Source organism: Pipistrellus kuhlii, unplaced genomic scaffold (genome assembly GCF_014108245.1).
Source record: "Pipistrellus kuhlii isolate mPipKuh1 unplaced genomic scaffold, mPipKuh1.p scaffold_m20_p_44, whole genome shotgun sequence".
In the NCBI taxonomy this organism is placed as follows: domain Eukaryota; kingdom Metazoa; phylum Chordata; class Mammalia; order Chiroptera; family Vespertilionidae; genus Pipistrellus; species Pipistrellus kuhlii.
The window spans coordinates 800,679-812,420 of NW_023425545.1; the positions used below are offsets into that span (position 1 = coordinate 800,679).

Sequence of the window (11,742 nt, forward strand, 5' to 3'; positions counted from 1 at the left end):
AAGCATTCAGCCAGTTCGCTCACGCCGCCGCTCTCCGTGGCCGCCCCCAGGACTGGGGCCTCCGGTGGGGCTGAGAAGTGGGCACCGCCATCTTGTGGCTGTGGGCGCCACCATCTTTGTGATGGAGTGACAGTTAATTTGCCTATTACCCTTTTATTAGGATTGACAATATCTCCCGGGCTGTACAGGTCTGTCTTGTCAAACCTCTCCTGCCCCTCCCGTCCTTGGTCTGCCTGTGCGTCCCTCCTGATTCTGCCGCCCAGACGCCAGGCCTGTGAGCCGGGGGCCGGAGTGCTGGAAACACCCACGCAGGTCAGATGTGACTCCCCGACGCCCCTGCTTCGCTCCCCTCTCTGCTGTTTCTCCGTCACCGCCACGGAGACCGAGCGGGAGCTCTCCGAGGGGCTTGCAAATGCCCGTCCCCACCCCCGAGGAGCGCGGCTGGTTCCCGCTGCAGAAGGGGCAGGAGCACCTCGTCACGTGGCATAAAGGCTCAGTCAGGACCCAGAACACTCCCACCGAGCGGCATGGGGAGGACCGACACCCAGTGGCCAGCCCAGTCCTGCTTCCTCCCCACGGGGGACAGCTGTTCAGTGAGGTCCTTGGGCCTCAGGCTCCTCTGTCAGGCTGCCAGGGTGAGATGCCCCCCCCACCACTGGGTCCCCCCAAGTTTGGGGAACTCCCCGCACCGTAGGAATCTGACGGGCTCCTTGCCCAGGCTGTGCCAATCAGAGGCCGGGCCCTGGCCTTGACCAGAGAGGCACACGGCTGAGGAGCAAGGCCGGCAGACGGGTTTGCACCGTGGCGGTGACCCAGGCCAGGCGTCCGTGCGGGAGGGCGACACACGGCCAGCAGATACAAACTATTCTGTACGTTTGGGGGCGTCTGCATGTGTCATCCTTCAGAAAGATTTATTTTCAGGAGAGCAGCACTGGTTTGCTCTCCCACGTGTCGATGGGTTCACTGGCTAATTCCGGTGTGTGCCTGACCGGAGAGCGAACCCACGGCCTTGGCATACTGGGACGCCGCCCTGCCCTGCTCAGAAACACTCCCCACGGCAATGTCTTCCTGAGCCCGAATCCATGAGCTTGAATGTCCCCTAGTGGGCCCATAAAACCCCCGTAGCCATGTTCATAGGATCAGAATCCAGGACACGATTTTTTATAATGTAAAAAACGCTTACGTTCAATAAAAATGGATAAGACACAGCTGTGTACGGATGGCAGCCACCAGGATGTGCAAAATAAAAGAGGTTAGAATGTAGCAAAAACGGTAAGGAGAGCCCGGGCTGATCTGGCTAGGTGGCTAGAGCATCGGTCTGCGGACTGAAGGGTCCTGGGTTCGATTCGGGTCAAGGGCATATGCCTGGTTGTGGGCTTGATCCCCAGTGGGGGGGAGGGCGTGCAGGAGGCAGTTGATCCATGATTCTCTCTCATCATTGATGTTTCTATCTCTCTCTCCCTCTCCCTTCCTGAGTCAATAAAAACATATTAAGAAAAAAAAAACTTTAAAAAAATGTTAAGGAAAAAAAGAAAAGAGATAGAGGTAGGGGAGGAGGAGGTAAAAACCACCTTTCTCTAGATGGTCTTTAGGAATAGTCTGCGGTTCCTCCCCGCACCCCGAAGCTCCCCGGCCACAGTCTCGGGGGAGGTGCGCTGGAGCCATGGTCTGTGGCGTGTCCCCCGCTGCCCGGGCCGCCCTGGCGCCCATGCGGCCCCTGGAACCGGGCTCTGCCTGGGGCAGGGGCCTCCCGGGTCACTCCATTCCTAGTCCCTGTCCCCTTTCAGAGAGGCCGGGAAGCTAACTCCAGTGTGGGGGTCCCTCCACCCGCACAGGGGGCCCAGCCTCACCCTGAGCCCGTCTGCTGCCCAGCAGCCGGCCCCACGATAGCTGTGGCCTCAGGCCCCCAGGCCAGGGGCGAGGGCGGCTCCTGGGCACTCCTCAGCTGAGCCCCGAGGCCTCTCCCGGGAGCCCGGCCGGGAGCCCGGCCTCAGGCCGGTGGCACAGGGTCAGCGTCCGCCCCTCCATGAGCCAGAAGACGGGGCGGAGGGGCTGGGTGAAGACGGCGTGGAAGGTGTGCAGGGGCTGGGTCTCGGGCTCCAGGCTGTAGAAGGTGAGGCAACCAGCGGCCAGGTCCAAGTCCACGCCCAGCAGCGGCCCTGGCACCGCCCGGAGGCGCCGGGCCTCCCCGCCGTGCCGGGCCTGGGCGCCGTCCTCCTCCACACACAGCCCCCAGGAGCCGGGCCCGCGGCCGATGTTGTCGGTGAGGGGCCCCCGCCGGCGCCGCGCCAGGCCCGGGTAGGCCACGCCCAGCGTCACCAGGTGGCTGGACGTGAGCACCTCCCAGTAGTGCCGCCCGGACCCGAAGCTCTGGGCGCACTGCACCTGCCAGAGCTCGAAGCTGCCGGGCCCGGCCGGGCCCCGGGGCTCTCGCCGGTGCTCCACCTGCCGGCCGTGCCGAGACAGGTAAAGGTGGCGGTTGGCGCTCTCCGGGTCGAAGGTCAGGTTGCGGTAACCTGTTGGGGAGAGACAGACGGGAGGTGAGCGGGCAGGGTGCCTGTGCGTGTCCACCCCCTGGGTGCTCCGTCCGGCGGCGGCCTCTGAGGCAGGACCGGCCTCAGCCTCGTTTCCCAGATGAGAAGACGGAGGCCCAGAGAGGGGACTGATTGACAGCAGGGCGAGGAGCAGGACCGATCCAGCTCCGTGCGCCTAGGACCGCCTCGAACACTACACTGGCTCCGCGCCTAAGAGGTGTGCCACCCGAGACAGGGGTGCCGGGGGCGAGGCCAGACCAGGGAAGGGCATGGACGGGGCAGTCATAGCATGTGCCACACACACACACGTGTACACACACATGTGCTCACGGTGCATGTGCGTATCCACAATGCGCTCACGCACGCACACAGGTGCACACACATGTGCTGGGCCTCCTTACTCTGCCAGAGTTTCCTCCTCAGCGGACACACCGAGCTTGGGACCAATGCCAGGGCGCCTGGGGTCTCTAGGGGGCAAAGCAGTGTTAGGGGGAGGGGGAGGGGGCTCACGGGGGCTGGGCCCTGATTCCACTCCCACCCCCGGGGGGAGGGAGAGATGCGGGGTCAGCCTTACCCGGGGGACCCGAGTCAGCCGCCTCGGCTGGGGCCCCGCGGGGGTCCCCACTGTCCAGCAGGAGGCCACAGAGCTGGCTCAGAAGTCCCTTCAGGCCGTCCAGCTGCTGGTCGGCATCCCACTGCGGAGGGGTCAGCGGCCCGAGAGGCCCTGGGGGCGCCAGGAGCTGTGAGGCCTGAGGCCCGGGGCAGCTGCGGTGAGCGGGGAGCAAGGGGCAGGCGCCCCGCCCCTCGGCCCGCCGCCCGCCGCCCCGGTACCTGCAGGAAGGTTCGGTCGTCCGGCTGCTCCAGGAGGTCCCGCGCCCTGCGGCCAAAGGCGGCCGCGGCCTCCAGGTGGCCCCGCAGCCGCCGCTCCTCCGCCTGGGCCTGCGCCAGGGCCCGCGCCCTGGCCGCCTCGATGCCCCGCAGCGCCCGGGTCTGCCGCAGCTCCAGTGCCCGCAGCAGGCTGCCGAACTTGCCAGAGACCACGGAAGCCAGGGTGTGGGCCGAGCTCTGGGTGGGCACAAAGGAGCCTGGATGGCCGGAGCCCACTGGGCTGAGGGGTGCGGATATGGGGAGACGGGGTCCCCGGAGCCTCTCCCGCCCCCCCCTCCCCCCGTCAGCCCCTCGCTGTCTGATGCCAGGAGGCATTTTCGAGGTGGCTCAGACCTGCCGCCCAGGGGCCCAGGGAGAGCACAGGAAGCGGGGGGCGGGACAGGCAGGCCGCTACCTGGATCTGGCCGCTCCGCCGCTGCAGCTCCTGGAGCTGGCTCTGGGCCTGGGCGGCCTGCTGCCGGGTGACCTCCAGCACGGCTCTCAGCTGGGCCTGTGTGCCCACCGGGGCCAGGGGCGGGGACAAGAGGGGCCAGCATTGGCTGTGAAGTGTCCCCTCCTCATGCCGCCCGGCGAGGCTGACCAGGGGCACTCCCGTGTGGCGGTGCCCCCTGCGGCCCCTCAGGACAGAAGCGTAAGGGAGAACGCCCGCCGCCAGGATTTGCGTCCCTGCACCTGGCCAAGCACCTGCCCGGCGTCCTCGCCTCCAGCCACACACCCCGGTGAGGATGGTGTCCCCACTTCCGGACGAGGAAGTGGTGAGAGAGGCTGACAGGGTGCCAGCGCCATCCGATCTCCCTGAGTCCAGGCCCGAGCAGGAAGTGGGTCATCTGACTCCCCCAGAGCACCCCCAGCAGCCCTCCTTCCCTTCCCTCCTTCTGGCAACCCCCCCTCCACTGGCACACCGCCTGTCCCCGTCCCTCCCTGTTGCTGTCATCTACTGGCCCCTGCCAACCCTCATGCTCAGTGCCCATTTCTGTGCCACCAGCATTCTCACCCAGGCCTGCTCCCCGAGACCTGGGCAGCCACGGGGCCACCTCCTGACCTCTGGCTCTGGCTCCTGACCGCCTCACCTGCACAGCCCTTAGCCTCACCCCCAACCGCCCACCGGGCCTTGTCCCCGCCGGGCCTTGTCCCCGCCGGGCATCTATTCCGAGCGCCTGTTTTCTGACCGCCAGCTGCGCACAGAGCAGGGGGCACCGGGCATCACCTCGCGCTCCCGGCGCTCAGCGTCCAGCAGCGCCCTCTCGTGGAGGCGGCAGTCGCCGACGGTGCAGGCGCTGCACACGCAGCGGCCCTCGGTGCGGCAGAAGAGCTCCAGCGGCCGCCCGTGCTGCGGGCAGCGCTCGGGGCCGGGGCCGGGGCCGGGGCCGGGGCCGGGGCCCGGGGGCTCGGCGCGCACCGCCTCCACCACGCCGCTCAGGGCCACGTTGCGGCGCAGCTCGGCGCCCGCGGGGCAGGGCTCCCGGCACTCGGGGCAGGCGGGGCTGCCCCCGTGGGAGCGCCACCAGTCCCGGATGCAGGCCTCGCAGAAGTTGTGGCCGCAGGACAGCGTCACCGGGTCCCGGTAGAGCTCCAGGCAGACGGAGCAGGTCAGCTTCTCCTGCAGCAGCCGCTGGGCCATGGCGGCGGCGGGGGCGGGCTCAGCCCCCGGGAGGCCGCGCCTTTTAAAGGGACGGAAGCCGCGGGTGCGGCGGGGAGGAGGGCCCGCCTGGGGAGAAGAGGGGAGCCAACGCCACCTCGCCCAATCGCGCCCTGCGCCTCCGCCATGGCCTCCCATTCAGTCCGCGTCCGGAGCCGCCCCGCCTGCCTCCTGCCACCCGGGCTGGGAGGTGGGGTCAGCTCTCTCTGGTCTCTCCCTGGGACCTCCTTCCCGCTTTCCTAGACCTCCGCACGGCAGCTCAGAAGGGTGTCCAGTCCCAGCCTCCAGAGACAAGAGCCCCAAGGGGCCTCCTCCTGGCAGAGGGCCTCACCTGAAAACGAGCCGCCAGCAGACCTCCGGCTTCAGCATTACACGGATGGAGCCGGCGGGAGGTCTGGCACTTTCCCCCGGAGCCCAGTTCCAGGCATTTGCCACACCAGGCGTCTCCCTTCCCCTGGCTCCGTATCCACGAGGTGGGCCTTGTTGGCCAATCAGACAGCCCAGCCCAGCATGTCCACAGCCCCTCATGGAAACTGGAAACATGTAACTATTATACACTTGGCACCCCGTGTGAGCCCGCTGCTGCTCTAGAGCACATGTGTCAAACACAAGGCCCGCGGGCCAAATCCGTCCCGCCAGGCCTTGCAATGTGGCCTGCACCGCGCTGTCATCACTGCACTCCGCTGCGTTTCCATCACAATGACAGTTTATGACTGTTCAGTAAACCATTCGGCCCGCGATTTAGGCTGGATTTTAGATTTTGGCCCCTTCTCTGATTGAGTTCGACACCCCTACTCTAGAGCCTCACGTTTCCAGAGCTGTGGCTCCCGCAGCTGAGCAGAGGGCTTTGGATTGCAAACCCACCTGCCCCGGGGCAAGGCGAGTCTGCCCAGGACCGGCTGGAGGAGGGTTAACTTCTGACCAAGCCGGCCCAATTTATTTATTCATTTTAAATATATTTTTATTGATTTCAAAGAGGAAGAGAAACATCAATGATGAGAAATAGTCATTTATCGGCTGCCTCCTGCACACTCCACAGGGGATCCAGCTCACAACCCGGGAGCATGTGCCCTGCCGGGGAATCGAACCCTGGTTCATAGGCCGATGCTCAACCACTGCGCCAGGCCACCCCAAGACGTGGCTACTGGCACGGTTCGCTGCCCTCAGCGCAGCGCAGCACCGGGTCTTGGGTTGTAAGAATGTGGAGTCGCTCTTTCTGGAGAAGGCGCACAGCTCCTCTGCTTGGCTACAGGCGGCTCTCCCTTCGGAGACAGACGCCCTAACCACCAGGGCGGGGGCAGGCGTGAGCCTGAGGTCTCCGAGCCCTGAAGGCCAGGAGCCTGCACCCCCGCCGGCCAGGGGCCCATGCTCCGAGGGCAGACCTCTTCCCACAGGCCTGACAGGCCTGCTTTTCCTTCTGGATCTTCCGCCACCGGATCACAGGGGTTACTTCCTGGGGTGGCAGGCAGCCCTCTTCCCGCCCACGGAGCAATGCACACCATGGGGTGGGGGGGAACCTGGCTGCTCCTTGAACAGACCAGACCGGCTACAGCAGAAATCATCTTTATTCATACCCACCCTGCCAGCAGAGGCGCCTGAGACAGGGCTCAGAGCCCACAGCTTGGCCCCGGAGCCTGGCAGAGGGCCCCAGGCCCAGCCCGCCCTCTGAGGCGGTGGCAGACTGGCCGCTCAGTAGATGCCATAGGTGGGTTCATGACTGTCCCTGTAGCGGTCCAGGTAGCGAAGGGGCTGTTTGTGGGGGAAGCGCTTCTGCTTGGGGTGGTAAGGGGGTGGCCGCACAAACTCGAACACGGGCTCCCGCATATCTGCAAGAAGAGCGAGGATGTGGCTGTGGACTGCTGCCGGCCCGAACCCCCACCTTGTCTCTAGGGTGGGCCTAGCCAGCCCGCCCAGCGGAGGACTGGGCGACTCCCCGAGACCAGGTCTGGGAAGGTCTGTGAGGGCGCGCCAGCCTCCCCCTCCTGCCCCCACCGCCCCTACCCAGAAGCTGGTGGAAGGTGCGGGTGACCGAGTCGTCCCAGCGGCACTGGAAGAAGGCCAGGCCGGCCGGAGTCATGGCTTCCTGGTGCTTCTTGTAGAAATCAAAGGTGTGGAAGGTCCGCTGGGCGAGCTGGTAGCTGCGAGATGAGAGAATGTGAGTGGGGAGGGATGTCAGGGCCCCACACCCCCTCTGCCCACAGGCAGTCCTGAGAGCCCGAGGGCTGCCCACACGACCATGTCTGCAGCCCAAGTCCCGAGGGGAGAGGCGGGAGGACTGAGCACGGCTGGCGTTGCTGGGAAGCTGGCCTGACGGGGGTGGGGAGTGGGACGCGGGGCGGGTGGGGTGTGGACAGGGGAGTGGGATGCAGGACGGGTGGGGTGCGGGACGGGTGGGGTGTAGGTTACCAGGGGGAGGGCCGTGTATCCTCCGAGAAGTCGATTAGCTTCTCCTGCTTGAAGAGCAGGAAGGCAAAGCGGTGGAAGCCAGAGCCCCGGGCAGGGAAGGGGGGCAGGTAGGGACACGCCTCCTGTCCCTCAGCCACCCTGCGGCCTGGGATGTTGGTGCTGGCGGGAGGAAAGGAGCCGTTAATCGCCACTGGACAGAAGCGGTGGCCACTGGACAGAAGCGGCGGCAGCGGGAGCGGCCCCACCCAGCACTTCCTGGAGGCTGAGACACCGCCCGCCCGCCCGCCCGCCGCCGGGGGACAGAGCGACAGGGACCTCCTGCAATCTAGCAGGAGACAGCTCTGCGCCCCCCTGGGGCTCGGAGGCGGAGGACTGGCTGCAGAGCGGGTGAGAGCAAAGGCGGGCAGCCTGTTTGCTATGCCCTGGGGGAGCCGGCGGTCAGGGGGGCGGCGGGCTGCCACAGCTGCTCTGGCTGGAGACCATGACACCTCTGAGCTGCTGCTTTCTGTCAGAGTGTCTGCCCAGCCTGGCACCGAATGGCCCCTGTACCCACCTAAGAGGCAGCCCAGAGGGTCCTGCTGCCTCGGCTGGTCACTGCAGTTGAATGAACATGACAGAAACCAGCCTCCCAGTCACTGGCCTCCATTACCCAGAAACCCCAAAGCTGCGGTCACCTGCCCGACTGCTGTCCCTGGTGCTCAGAGCCAAGGCCTCCGAGGAAGCGAAAGGCTGGCACCTGAGCGCGTCGCAGCCGCCAGAGGCCTCTCCCGGCCCGCTCACTGGCCTGTCACAGAGCCCCCGGGGGCGGTAAGGGACGTGGAGGCATCGCCCTCGGGTTACGGGTGTGGAGAGGCGTTCAGGGAGGCCAGAGGCCGGGGAGCAGCCAAGGCCCGCTGCCCGCTCTCCTACCTGCGTCCAGCCACTGGGTCCTAAGGCCTCGCCCGCCCGGGAAGCAGGGGGAGGGCACCGCCAGGGGAGGGAGGTTAGCCCACAGCCCATCGTTAGTCCGCGATGGAGCCGGGACTGAAACCCAGGGCAGCTCTCCCCGGGACGCCAGGGCCTCCCGCATGCCTGGGCCCCGGCCCGCCCCGTACTCACACCAGCCAGTGCACGTACTCCGCATCCGGCTCCAGCAGGTGTCCATCTGCGCACAAACAGACCCACCACTGAGGGCCCGGGAGAGGAGCCGGGGCTGCGGCTCTCCACCTGGCCCCGCCCCGCCCCCGCCCAGGGCCCGGGCTCCTGAATCCTAGACGCCTACCCAAGTTGGTGAGCAGCAGTGTCCACAGGGAGCCCTCATCTGCCTCATAAGTCACCTCTGGGGCCTGGGCAGCCTGTTGGGGAGAGGAGGGAGCTGTCACGCCCACAGGGACAGCCAAGTTGTCACAAACAGATGCTCTTGGAGAAGGGAGGACACGGCCCGGGGGGGGGGGATGTGTCTGCACACACAGGGCAGGAAGGGGCACGGCCAGCAGGTACCTCCGTGGGCGTGACCTCGTTGCCGTGGTACACGGGCATCACTTCGTCCTCACCCACGGCGTAGGCCACGTGCAGGGGGATGCGGGGCACGAAGGTGGCGCCGTGGAACAGGTCTCGGTAGAGGCCATAGTACTCGGCCAGACGCTGCTTGTGGTAGGGCCCACAGGTCCTCTCCCACTCCGCCCGCACGGCCTCCAGGGGGATGCGCGCTGCGAAGGAATGATGCCAGCTGGGCCCGGGCGGGGCAGACCCCGCAGGCCTCTCCCCCGGAGGGCGTACCTGTGCGGTGGCGGGCGGCCCGCTCCTCCTCCACGTTGGCCTTCAGCTCCCGCAGAACCTGCTTCCGCTCCAGCAGCTGCTGGGCCCGACAGACCTTGGGTGGAGGCAGCCCGATGTCAATCTTGTCTCTGGGGTCTGGGAGGAAAGGTGTGATGGAGGAAGTGGGGTCCATTCTTTGCCAAGCCACCTGTCTCCGCCCGGTCCTCTCACTTGCCCAAGATCTGCTGCTAAAGCTGCCCCTTTAATTCACAAAACTAAAACAGTGGTCGGCAAACTCGTTAGCCAACAGAGCCAAATGTCAACAGTACAAAGATTGAAATTTCTTTTGAGAGCCAATTTTTTAAATTAAATTATTACCTGTGTACATATCTTACCATTGCGCCCCCCCCCCCCCCCGCCCCCATACATACCCTCCTTCCCCAGAGTTTTGGGTCCATTGGTTGTACTTATATGCATGCAAACAAGTCCTTCGGTTGATCTATTATCTCCCCCTGAGAGCCAATTTAAAAAAAAACTTCTTCTAACGCCACTTCTTCAAAATAGACTCGCCCAGGCTGTGGTATTTTGTGCCAGAGCCACACTCAAGGGGCCAAAGAGCCGCATGTGGCTTGAGAGCCGCAGTTTGCCGACCACTGAACTAAAACACCGTGTAGCCTGTCTCTCAGACCTGAGCAGGGTCCAGTTGCTAAGCAAACTGATAAGCTTGAGATTGCACCTTCTAATCCCTAACCCTTCCACTGTCTTCTGTCACGGGAACGAGGCACATGGCCTAGCAATTACAGCGGGGATCCCCTTCCAGCCTGTCACTGCGGGCTCGGACACACCTGGGTCCTCAGCAGAACAGCTGAAGCTAGAACTTAAAGAAGCATTCTCACACTTTCCGTACCAGTCACCGGGGAAATGTCTTAAAATTTAGATTTTGATTCTGCAGGTCAGAGTGGGAACTGAAACCACATTTCTTTTTTTTTTTCTTTTTCTTTTAAATTCTCACCCGAGGACATGATTTTTATTGATTTTAGAGGAAAAGAGGAGGGGGGGGGGGAAAGAGGGGAACATCAATCAGTTGCACCCTACTGGGGATCGAACCCAAAACCTGGGCGTTGCCTGACTAGGAATCGAACCCGTGACCTTTTGAGCCACACTGAGCCACACTGGCCAGGGCATGGCAGTGCATTTCTAAGGAGCTCCTAGGTAAGGTCTGTGCAGCTGGTCCCAGAACACGCTTTTTATCATATCAAGGCCCTGGAGAACCTTTAACCCGACACCTTTCCTCATTCACATTAAACAGTAACAATCACACACAGTAACAATTAAACAGTAACACAACACACTGCACCCTCAACACGGGCCCAGACAAGGTTTCCAAAGGATGCATTTGTGAGTTGCTCAAGGGCAGCCTTCCCCAGGCACCCAGTCCAGGGCTATTTCATTCAGCCAAGTATTGCACACTGTGGGGGTGCAAGGAGCCAAAGATGGTTAAGACCGGCGGGACCCCTGTCCTTGGGGGACTCGATCTGGGAGAGCGGCAGCGGAAAGAGTGCAGCGTGGGCAGGGCTGCACACGGCGTATTTCAGGGGCACAGAGGGCGCTCCGACTCGCAACGGGGGTAGGGGAGGGGGGAGGGGTGGTCAAAGATGTTAGGAGTAGAAATAGCTAAGGGCAAGGTGACCAGATGTCCCGCTTTTTAACAACGTGTCCCGCGGCGTTTTTTTTTTTTTTTTTTAATCGGGACTTTTTTAAAACGCCGCGAGACACATTGTTCGAAAGCGGGACTGTCCCGCCAAAAGCGGGACGTCCGGTCGCCTTAGCTGAGGGGGGACTCTGATGGGAGAGGGGTTTTCAAGCCGGGCCCACAGGTGTGGAGAGCCTGGCGGGACCATAAATACCGCCGCCGCGGGGTGCAGGCGGCCCCCGGCTGGGCCCGCACCGCAGCCCCGCACCTGGCTCCGCCACGAAGTGCTCCCGGTAGGTCCGCCACCAGCGCGGGGCGCGCGCCTCCTGCTCCGCGCGGCGCCGGTAGCGGGCGAAGCTGCGGTACTTCTCCAGCCGCTCCAGGCTGCTCACGTCCACGTCCTCGTTGGGCATCGGCCCCAGCGGCGGGGCCCGGCGGCTCCGCGCGGCTGCGGGCAGAGAGCGGCGGCTCAGCCGGCGGCGGCCCGCGGAGGGCGGGCGCGCGCTGGCTCGAGCCCCGGGGTTCGGGCTGCAGGGGGACCTGCGGGAGCCCCACACCCTCAGACCCCTCACCCGAGGTGCTGAGGCACCGCCACCGCCGACCGGCGCCCAGCGCCGCCTGCCACAAGGGCGCCGCCATCTTCCCTCAGGTCGGCTCCGCCCCCGCCCCCGCCCCCAGAAGCCTACGAAGGCGGCTGCGACGGCGCCTGTGCGCCCGGAGGCCCCGCCCCGCCAGACCACGCCCCCACAGGCCCCTGAGCCCCGCCCCGGCCCCAGGAGCCCCGCCCCCGGCCAGGGCCCAGGTTCCTCTTTGCCGGGGAGAGCCGCAGGTCCTTTCCTTCCCGC

The 11,742-nt window shown here is 64.9% G+C and overlaps 2 protein-coding genes across 3 annotated transcripts; both read right to left on the minus strand.

Moving 5' to 3' along the window:
• Window positions 1-1,465: 1,465 nt before the first annotated feature.
• TRIM65 (tripartite motif containing 65) lies at window positions 1,466-5,110 on the minus strand. Of its 2 annotated transcripts, XM_036412528.2 has the most exons (6): window positions 4,630-5,108; window positions 3,817-3,912; window positions 3,366-3,599; window positions 3,109-3,283; window positions 2,936-3,001; window positions 1,466-2,516 (listed from the first exon to the last, which is right to left on the minus strand). In XM_036412528.2, the coding sequence occupies exons 1-6, from the start codon at window positions 5,041-5,043 to the stop codon at window positions 1,942-1,944; spliced, it is 1,560 nt and encodes a 519-aa protein (XP_036268421.1). In that variant the 5' UTR covers window positions 5,044-5,108; the 3' UTR covers window positions 1,466-1,941. The 2 variants fall into 2 exon arrangements, with proteins under 2 accessions (XP_036268421.1, XP_036268422.1); XM_036412529.2 differs by lacking the exon at window positions 2,936-3,001 and having other exon boundaries at window positions 4,630-5,110.
• Window positions 5,111-6,475: 1,365 nt separating this feature from the next.
• On the minus strand, window positions 6,476-11,623 carry MRPL38 (mitochondrial ribosomal protein L38). The gene is made up of 9 exons (XM_036412415.2): window positions 11,470-11,623; window positions 11,166-11,345; window positions 9,226-9,360; window positions 8,947-9,155; window positions 8,729-8,801; window positions 8,566-8,611; window positions 7,468-7,626; window positions 7,063-7,199; window positions 6,476-6,887 (listed from the first exon to the last, which is right to left on the minus strand). Exons 1-9 carry the CDS (start codon window positions 11,534-11,536, stop codon window positions 6,751-6,753), a joined length of 1,143 nt encoding a protein of 380 aa, XP_036268308.1. The 5' UTR covers window positions 11,537-11,623; the 3' UTR covers window positions 6,476-6,750.
• Window positions 11,624-11,742: the final 119 nt, after the last annotated feature.

Excerpts from the sequence above, each read along its gene's own strand:
- TRIM65 (XM_036412528.2), bottom strand. The coding sequence starts at position 5,043 with ATGGCCCAGCGGCTGCTGCAGGAGAAGCTGACCTGCTCCGTCTGCCTG. Across the intron at positions 3,600-3,816 it reads GGCGGAGCGGCCAGATCCAG|AGCTCGGCCCACACCCTGGC; the intron begins GTAGCGGCCTGC and ends GTGCCCACCCAG. Across the intron at positions 3,002-3,108 it reads GGCTGACTCGGGTCCCCCGG|AGACCCCAGGCGCCCTGGCA; the intron begins GTAAGGCTGACC and ends TTTGCCCCCTAG.
- MRPL38 (XM_036412415.2), bottom strand. The coding sequence starts at position 11,536 with ATGGCGGCGCCCTTGTGGCAGGCGGCGCTGGGCGCCGGTCGGCGGTGG. Across the intron at positions 9,156-9,225 it reads GGCCGCCCGCCACCGCACAG|CGCGCATCCCCCTGGAGGCC; the intron begins GTACGCCCTCCG and ends ATTCCTTCGCAG. Across the intron at positions 7,200-7,467 it reads GATACACGGCCCTCCCCCTG|CTACCAGCTCGCCCAGCGGA; the intron begins GTAACCTACACC and ends CTCATCTCGCAG.